Source organism: Elephas maximus, chromosome 16 (genome assembly GCF_024166365.1).
Source record: "Elephas maximus indicus isolate mEleMax1 chromosome 16, mEleMax1 primary haplotype, whole genome shotgun sequence".
Classification (NCBI taxonomy): Eukaryota; Metazoa; Chordata; class Mammalia; order Proboscidea; family Elephantidae; genus Elephas; species Elephas maximus.
In genome coordinates, this window is record NC_064834.1 from 12,510,238 (window position 1) to 12,520,193 (window position 9,956).

Consider the following 9,956-nt stretch of genomic DNA (forward strand, 5'->3'; position numbering starts at 1 on the left):
TGCTTTGGAAAACCAAGAGACACTGTAGCGTTTTAGAGCCAAACCAACTCTCATGTTTCTTATTATATTCTTGATGTAAGAGGTTTTGATGGACAGTGTGGCCAAAGGCCAGGCACCTCTCTCTCCTTCCTCTCCTCTTTCATGCCCTTTGTGGACTGGTTTCAGCCAAGTGTACCTGGCTTCCCGCTGCTGCCCTCACAGCCAGTCTTGTCCACTCTTTTTGAACAGTGAAGCTCTCTTGTGGAGCTTTGGAGTTGTACGCATGTCCCTGTAATCAGCCCAAGGGGCCCACTCGTACCCTACCGTACCCTACCTGGATTTGACCCTTGTGAAAGATCTCCCCAGGCAACCCCAATCACTCTTGAAATTCTTAAAGATAATCTAGTCCGCTGCCTGCCCTGACAGCTGGGGAAACAGAGGCCCAGAGAAGCAAGTGAAGTGAAGTACGCGGGGTCACAGAGCTGATCAGAGGCAGCGCTGTGGGGATAGCGCTCGCCAGCAGGAGTTCGTTCTGCCACCAGCCCTCACGGAAGAATCCTCTGCCCTTATTTTGAGCACCTGGTGACTTGGCTGTATAAGAGGTCACTCAGTATCACGGAAAGCAAGGCACTCCAGCTGTTTATAGGACTCAAAACCACTGAGTTTGTCATTCTTCATCAGAAGAAATACTGACAAAATACTGCCACAGGAACCCAATTTGGACGGCCTTAACCACTTCTAGCATGGCATTCTCAGAGGTGAATCAGTGTGGCTTTAATTTAATGAGATCTTTTAAGAAACCCCAAGGCAGATACCACAAGGCTCTAAAGATCAGATTTTAGTATCGTCACTTCTCTCTCTCTCTCTTTCTCACCCTCTTCTTTCTGCCCCCTTCCCTCCTTCCTCCCCCATATCCTTCTCCCTCTTCTCCCCCTACATCCTTTCATCCTGCCTCCCTCTCCCCCTTCTTTTTAAATAAACAGTCCATTTTTTTTTTTAAGCTGCTTTTGAAGTCATCTTAAAATCATTATGGATAAGGCCAAGCCAAACCCAAACCCGTTGCTGTGCAGTAAATTCCGAATTGTAGCGACCCTATAGGACAGAGTAGACCTGCCCCGTGGGGTTTACAAGGCTGTAAATCTTTACGGAAGTAGACTGCCACATCTTTCTCCCACAGAGTGGCTGGTGTATTCGAACTGCCGACCTTTCAGTTAGCAGCCAAGCACTTTAACCACTGTGCCACCAGGACTCCTGCACGTGTGGGTAAATAAATGATGTCTGCTTTTGAGCAGGAGGTTGAGTCCCTGGTGCTTCTAAGTTTCAACCAGACCAGATTTTCACCACGTGACTTAGCATCTCCTCCTCTACTTCAGTATCCTTATCCCCTACCCTGAGGTTCATAACATGCCTTGCACCCTTTTTCTGAGGAACTGAGGGGTCCCCCACAGAGTTGTTTGGGGGGAAGTGTGAACTTTGCCTTTGCATGCGTATCTGGGGTAGGCAGGTCCCAAGATAGTGAGGGGAAGATGGGCAACAGCACCCTGCGAAACCCAGGAGGGTGCTCATGAAGGTGCAGAAATGGGCAGGGCTGGGTGGGGCAACAGACTTGGTCCACATGTGGCAGAGGTCTACCTTCTGGGTGAGCCCTTAGAACAGGCATTGAAGGAGCTGTAGCGATTTCAGATTTGGATCTTCACAAGATTGTGGGAGTTCCCTTTTCGGTAAAGGCCAAAGGGGAAATATTTCATCTAAACCAGCTTTTTCAAATATAGACTGTGGCCTATTAGTGGGTCATAAAATCATTTTAGTGGGTCTGACCAGCATATCTTAGAAAAACGAATAGATTAGAAAAAGATAGAAAATACCAACATGCATTGCGTGTTGTAAGGGTACAGATTATTTGGGGAAAGTTTTGTTTTCTTCACACACTTGCAATACCTCCTAGCATTAAAAAAAAAACAAAAACCCATTGCTGTTGAATCAAGTCTGACTCACAGTGACCCTATAGGACAGAGTAAAACTGTTCCATAGGGTTTCCAAGGAACAGCTTGCTGGATTCCAACTGACGACCATTTGGTTAGCAACCAAGCACTTAACCACTGCGCCACCAGGGCTCCGCCCAGCTCAGCATTTAGGAGCATGGACTTTGGCATCAGATGGCCTGGGCTCAAATCATGGGACTGCCACTTCCTAGCTGCATGACTTGGACAGTGGCTTCCTTGTACTTCAGCTACCTTGTCTGTAAAATGGGGCTGATACCTTTGTTTTCCTCCATGGGTTGCTGTGAATATTGACCATGATAAAACACATAAATTGCTTGGAAGAGTGTGTGAGGAGAGTAGAGCTAAGGAAGTGTTAGGTGTTAATTTTATTATGGGGTCACACAAAAATATTGAAAGCCACTCATCTTAGTTTCCCAGGGCTGTAGTAACAAGATACCACCAACTGGGTGGCTTAAAACAACGGAAATGTATTCTCTCACAGTTGTAGAAGTGAACCAAACCAAGCCCATTGCCGTCAAGTCCAAAGTCAAGGTATCAGCAAGGCCATGCTCTCTCTGGAAGCCGAAGGGGAAGATCCTTCCTTGGCCTTCCTAGCTTCTGATGATTTCTGCCAATCCTTGGCGTTCCTTCATTGTAGATACTTCAGTCCAGTCTCTGCCTTCATCTTCAAGTCTCCATCTTATTTCTGTCTGTGCTTCTTCTCTTTATTTATAGAGACCCCACTCATATAGGATTAGGGCTAACCTTACTCTAGTAGGAAACACTGGTGACATAGTGGTTAAGAGTTTGGTTGCTAACCAAAAGGTCAGCAGTTGGAATCCACCAGGCACTCCTCAGAAACCCTATGGGGCAGTTCTACTCTGTCCTGTTGGGTCACTATGAGTCAGAATCGACTCTATGGCAATGGGTTTTACCCCAGTAGGACCTCCTGTTAAATAATAACGTCTATGCATTTGCAAATCTAAAGATTCCCTCAAATCAGGGGTTTAAACACTGACACTTCAGGACCAAGCAGAGGGTGACCTTCCAAACAAATTCATATTCACAGGTACTGGAGGTTAGGACTTCAACATATCTTTTTGGGGGACACAGTTGAAACCAAATCAAGAAAGATCTGTGTCACGCTTGTATCCTTTCACCATACTTATTCAATCTGTATGCTGAGCAAATAATACGAGAAGCTGGACTATATGAAGAAGAACCGGGGCATCAGGGTTGGAAGAAGACTCATCAACAACCTGCAGATATGCAGATGACACAACCTGGCTTGCTGAAAGTGAAGAGGACTTGAAGCACTTACTGATGAAGATCAAAGACCACAGCCTTCAGTATGGATTGTACCTCAACATAAAGAAAACAAAAATCCTCACAACTGGACCAATGGGCAACATCATGATAAACGGAGAAAAGATTGAAGTTGTCAAGGATTTCATTTTACTTGGATCCACAATCAAGGCACACGGAAGCAGCAGTCGGGAAATCAAATGACATATCGCACTGGGCAAATCTACCTCAAATGACTTCTTTAAAGTGTTAAAAAGCAAAGATGTGATTTTGAAGACTAAGATGCAATTGACCCAAGCCACAGTATTTTCAGTCACCTCATATGTATGCGAAAGCTGGACAATGAATAAGGAAGAGGGAAGAAAAATTGATGCCTTTGAATTATGGTGTTGGCAAAGGATATTGAAAATGCCATGGACTGCCAGAAGAATAAACAAATCTGTCTTGAAAGAAATACATTGAGTGCTTCTTGGAAGCTAGGACGGCGAGACTTCGTCTCACATACTTTGGACATATTATCAGAAGGGAGAAGGACATTATGCTTGGTAAAGTAGAAAGTCAGCAAAAAAGAGGAAGACTCTGGACAAGATAGATTGACATAGTGGCTGCAACAATGGGCTCAAAGATATAGCAATGATTGTGAGGATGGTGCAGGACTGGGCAGTGTTTCGTTATGTTGTACATGGGGTCGCTACAAGTTGAAACTGACTCGACAGCACCTAACAAGAACAACTGAACCCATAACACCTTTGGTCTAGAAGATGCCATCTCTGACAATGCTACCTTTGCTCAGGCCCCTACCCTTGGCTGGATCTAACTCACAGAGATCTTCCTAGTTTCTCTGATGTGGTCCTTGCTGGGAATAGGCAAACTGCAGCCTTCCTCACCCAGTGTCTCTTTCCTAACTCTCCCGAGGGCAGTTTCTCACTAGGGTTTAATGCTGTTAAGCTCCTAAAGCGGGGAGCTTAACAGAGCCACAGAGCAAGCAGGGAGCAGCATGCTGAGGGTCAGGGGACAGGCCATGGGGGAGGAAAGTGGTGGGAGCCAAATCCCCACCTCAGACCTCCAGAGAACAGCGGGCCCTTTCCCCCAGGGAGACCTGCCAAGCTCACATGGCTGACAGCATGTCTTAAAAACAAAATTCAGCTCCAGGAGCTGCTGCTCCAAAGTCGCCTCTCTCCCCTCCCCCTCAGACTTCCATCCCCTCCTCCCACTTAACAGACTTCGGCTCCCAAAAGGCTTAATGAACTACAGCTTTCGTCTGTTTCAAGTATTTAGTCCTGACAGAAAGAATTACCCTTTTTGCCGGGAGAGGAAGAAATGCTTTAGTTATCAGCAGAGCTGGCAGGGGGCCAGGCAGCCCCTGGAGCCCTTGGTGGGGATTAGAATGCCGGAGGTAGACGCTCATCCGGCCACAGTGTCCACACCCCAGGGGCACAGCCATGCCGGGAAGACCCTGGGGCCAGCCTCCCCGAAACCGGACACAACAACAAAGAAGCAGAGCTCCTGTTTCTTGCCTGTTTTTCTGGCGGAAGAACCGAACAAGGAGAAGGTGGGCTTGGCCACACTCCTGAGAGCTCAGCGAATACGGAGGGGTGGGACTTGTGGACAACCCGGTTAGATTGTGGAGATTAGTAAAAAGGAATTATGCTAAAATCGTTGTTGTTAGTTGCCATCAAGTCGATTCCAACTCATGGCAATCCCATATGTGCAGAATAGAACTGTGCTCCATAGGGCTTTCAAGGCTGCGATCTTTTGGAAGCGAATTTCCAGGCCTTCTGAGGTGCCTCTGGGTGGGTTTGAACCTTTCAGGCTGGTAGTCAGTGCTTAACCATTTGCACCACCTAGGGACTCTATGCTAAAGTAAGAGCAGTTATGACAAAGCACCTCTCTGCGCCAGCACTGTGTGTGTGTGTGTGTGTGTGTACGTGTGTGTGTGTGTGTGTAGAGGCCCTTAGGTGAGTCCTTGCCTTGGTCAGAGGGTGTAGACTCTTCAGCAAGGGCTGTGGTGGGGAGAGAGAATTCAGGTGCCTGGCGGTCAGGGTCCTTTGGATTTCTCGTCTTGCCCAGGCTGCTGGTCATCCACACTGTTGTGAGGACAGTCCCACGAAGAAGGTGAGGGGCTGGGGGCGAGAGGGACACAGGGGAGCCATGTCCATTCAGAAGTGCTCTTTGCCAAGCTAGTCTCCTATCCTGCTGATTTTCCATAACCCACTGGTGTCCATGAGCATCTTCTTGGTCATCCTTCTAGGCCTCAGGCCTGAGACTGACAAGGACAGCATTGGGGTCACACAGCCTAAGCTGCCCAGGCCAGTATGACCCAAGTAGAGTGATTCCAAAACTACATGAGAGAGTGGCCACTGGGATGGCAGTGGTGGCAGTTGTGGGGATGGCCAGGGATCCTAATCTCATTTACTTTCTCAGTCCCCAGCCCTTAGCATAGTGGTCAGTGGCTGGCGCACAGTAGGGCCTCAGTAATATGTTGCACGGAACAATTTCCAGTGCCGACACCAGCTTTCTGGGTGACAATCTGGCAGGTCACTTCACCTCTCCGAGCCTGTTTCCCCACTTATAAAGCAGGGGTGGTGGTATTAAAACCTTGGAGGGTTGTGTCAAAGATGAAGTGAGATGCAGCCTGTCGGTCACTGTGTGTGTGCTAGAGCACCAGAAAATGGAGGCCCGGAAGATTGGGGTTCACATCATGTTTTTTCAGTTGAGTTCAGCTGTCAGCATGGTAGTGGCCAAAGAGAGCTTTTTTCTTGTGGAGATTCTTCTAGATTTCCCATTTTCAAGCCTTTTGGTCTCAGAACTCCTTCATACTCTTAACAGTTACGGAAGATCCTGAAAGAGCTTTTGTTTATGTGGATTACATCTATCAGCGTTTACCCTGTTATAGATAAAACTAGAGAAATGTTAAAAAAAATCTATTCATTTCAAAAATAATAATAGAATAAGCCTGCTGAGTATTGGGGCCCTGGGGGCGCAGTGGTTAAGTGTTTTGCTGCTAACCAAGTGGTCGGCAGTTCGAATCCACCAGCTACTCCTTGGAAACCCCGTGGGGCAGTTCTGTTCTGTCCTAAAGCGTTGCTATGAGTCAGAATCAACCCGACAGCAATGTTTTTTTTTTTTTTTTTTATCACATATTAGCATACTGACACATTTTTATAAAAAAAAAACCTACCTTCCAAAATAAAATTAGGGAGAAGAGTAACATTATTTTACATTTTTGGTAAATCTCTTTAATGTTAGGCTTAATCAGTTGGTTTCTTATATCTGCTTCTGCATTCAGTCTGTTGTGATACATCGTTCTGGTTGAGGTATACGAAGAAAATCTGACCTCACTCAGATACATAGTTGGAAAAGGGGGGAATATTTTCAGATAATTGTGGATATTCAAAACTTGAAAAGTGATACTTTCTTAAAGGTTAGTTGTGATGTGGAATCTGAAACCGTATCATTAAACTTCATACATTATTAGATTATAATCCAGTGGTTTGTCTTGCACTCTGAGTGGATCTTTTACCTAGGTGTGATTTTGTAACATCCTGCTTTGGTCGCTTGGAAAATATCGGCTCATTAAGTTATACAGGTCTTCTAAATGTTGATACTTTTCATTATACATTATCAAAAAATCACATTTGTTAATATTACCAGTGATCTTATCAGAAAAATCTTAAAGTATTGTAAAACTGTCATGCTCATGATGATGGATGTAAGCTTTCCAAAATTCTAATTTTTGCTTGAAAGCTTGCATTTTATCACTGGCAACAGATACTCTCAGTTGTTTTCTTTGAAGTTTTAAAATGACTCACTTTGTTCACTTTTGAGAAAAGGAACTTGAATAACCATAGTTTTTGTGTCATTGATTTTTTCAAATAAAAATAGGGTATCATGGAGAATGTGGCTAGTTCAGCTTGCAATTCAGTCTCCCATGTGCTTTCCCTTGAGGTAACCACCATACTTTGGTATACAGCCATATCATCACATAGGATATTCAGTACTCAAGGGCTGAAATTTGATCAAATTAATTTTTTATTGCTTCATTAAGGACATTCTTAAGGGAAATTAGCTTTTTTCCCCTTCTTCCTGAGAGTATGTGGGCGGTGAACAATATAGTGATTACGACTATAGTTTTCTGCCATGATTCATACTAAGGCACCAGCAGCGTTACCCACCACTGCCTTTGCACCATCAGTGCAAATGTCAACACAGTGAGTGAGGCATATATCACCAAAGTACTATTATGAAGATGGCATTGACCTCATGGTTCCCCTGACAGTGTCTTGGGAACCCCCAGGGGTCTGTGGATCACACTTAGAGGATTGCTGGTCTAGAGAATAATGTAGGCAATCTACATTGTAAGAACATCCATTTCTGCTTTTACTCTCACATGACACAGCAAAGCTATTTTCATTTGTAAAAAACCTGACCCCGTGATTTTTATTGGATTGGTTTTGCTCACTGCCGATCTGATCTGCTCCTGCATTTGACAGTTGAGGAAATTGAGGCTCCAGAGGCTTAGTGATTTGCCCAGCACCCAGCTGGTGGTTAGTAGCTGAGCCCCGTGCTGGAACCCAGGTCTGCAAGAGGGGGCCAGGGTTCTGCAGACTCCCGTGGCCGTGTGGCTGCTCACAGACTCACCTCGAGCAGAGAGCACCCTCCGTCTGGTGGTGCAGAGGGCTGCACTGTTTGGGACTGTGGGGAGCTCTCTCCTTGCCCGGGCACAGCACCCAGCAGCATTGCAACTAGTGCAAACAGCCTGCATTCCTCTCCAGCCCACCTCCAGTCCATGCATGGGTCTCCCGTGGAATACATCCCAAACAGAACCATCCAAACAGAGCGACTGTATGCAGCCACAAGATAAATAAGAGAAAGCTCTTCATATACTTATACACACTGAGCTCCAAGGCATGTTGTCAACTGGAAGAAGGAAGTTATAAAAAAGCGTATAAAGCTCGCTACCATTTGGGCAAGGAGAAGAGAAAAATCATGTTTTTGCAATATGCATGCACAGGTTCTTTTCTGGGAGAAGAAACTAGTCCTAATTGTTGCTTCTAAGAACTGAGGAGCTGGGTGGGAGGGAGGCTTTTCAGTGGGTATCTTTTTTTACCTTTTGAAATTTGAAACCCTGATGACTGCCCTATTCAAAATAAATATATTTTTTTTTAATGAGTTTTTTTATTTTTTTAAACTCATGACGTTATCTTTCCAGCACATTGATTTAGGAGCCTTCACTTAGCAGTACTTTGACAGGCAGAAAGGACAGCGTTGATTTCATACCTCTCCTCCTCTTCCTTACTGAGGCAAACTGCCATTTATTGAGCCTGTAGTATGTACCAGGGGCCCTGGTGTTAAGCGTTTGGCTGCTAACCAAAAGGTCGGCAGTTCAAATCCACCTGCCACTCCTTGGTAACCCTTTGGGGCACTTCTACTCTGTCCTATAAGGTCACTATGATTTGGAATCGACTCGACAGCAACAGGTTTTTTTAGTATGTGCCAAAAAGTGTGCTAAGTGCAAATTATCTTCACAACAACTCTGTGTTGAAGATACTGATATTACTCCCATTTTACAAATGGGGAAGCTGAGGCTGTGTAAGCGTGCAGTGCCTGGCCCAGGGGCATAACATAGTGAGGTAGAATCAGGATTTGAGTAGGTTGGCCTGAGCCCCACATGTGTGCCCCTAACCGCCATGCCAATGCTGCCCTTCAGCGTGGCTTTTTCTTCTCCTACTCCATCTGCAGATAAGATCCTGGTTCACTGTGCCATGGGCCGCAGCCGGTCGGCCACCCTGGTCCTGGCCTACCTCATGATCCACAGGGACATGACCCTGGTGGACGCCATCCAGCAAGTGGCCAAGAACCGCTGCGTCCTCCCCAACCGGGGCTTTCTGAAGCAGCTCAGAGAACTGGACAAGCAGCTGGTGCAGCAGAGGCGACAGGCCCAGCGTGGGGACGGTGAGGATGCCAGCAAGGAGGAGCTGTAAGGCCCTGCTCCACTGTGAGCAGAGACACTTGGGGGCAGGGAGTCAGCCCTATGACCTTGTCATGGAGAAGGGACAGTGAAACCAAAGCTTGACTTCTTCCAGATATTCTTGAGCTTCCCCAGTGCGTGCTGGCGAACAGAGGGGATTCGAAGCTGCTTCTTGGAGGGGTCAAGTACTTGGCTTCACAGCAAACTGGGGAAGAAGGGTTTCCCAGCAGAATTCGTTACAGATGAGCACAACAGGGCTCTACACAAAGACAAAGACACCTGCGGCCTTTTTGTTGTTGTTGTTAAGATGGAAGCAAAAAGGATTTTGAAGTATACAGGGATTGTGCTGGAATTAAACATTTGGCTTTGTCTGAAAGGAAAGTCACATTCTTATAAAAATAATTTTGAAATATAAATGATTTTTTTTTAACCACAGATGAGCACTTGGGAGAGCTGTGTCACCTGACTTTGGGCATCTTATGAGTGCGTCCCACCCTGGTCGTCTTGCATTTCTTTAGGCGTCTCCTGCGCCCCGTGTTACCTTTTCTATGAATCCTCAGGCTTGGGTTACCATCTATGGATGCTGCCGCACAGACCGGGGACTGGGGTCCTGAGCCCCCTCTACAAAGGCCCGTGCTTTAGACCCCTTTCCATTCTTCAGGGAGTCTGGGCTAGAGAACTGACAGCCAGCACTCTTCAGAATCTCAGCCAGAGCCACC

The 9,956-nt window shown here is 46.2% G+C and overlaps 1 protein-coding gene across 1 annotated transcript in view; it reads left to right on the forward strand.

The window, feature by feature from the left end:
* Window positions 1–9,663, forward strand: part of DUSP29 (dual specificity phosphatase 29) — a 29,552-nt gene extending 19,889 nt beyond the window's left edge. The window contains exon 3 of the mRNA XM_049855404.1: window positions 9,009–9,663. Within this exon, the coding sequence (XP_049711361.1) occupies window positions 9,009–9,250 (242 nt within the window). The 3' untranslated portion in view covers window positions 9,251–9,663. The remainder of the gene's footprint in view (window positions 1–9,008) is intronic.
* The last annotated feature ends 293 nt before the right edge of the window (window positions 9,664–9,956 follow it).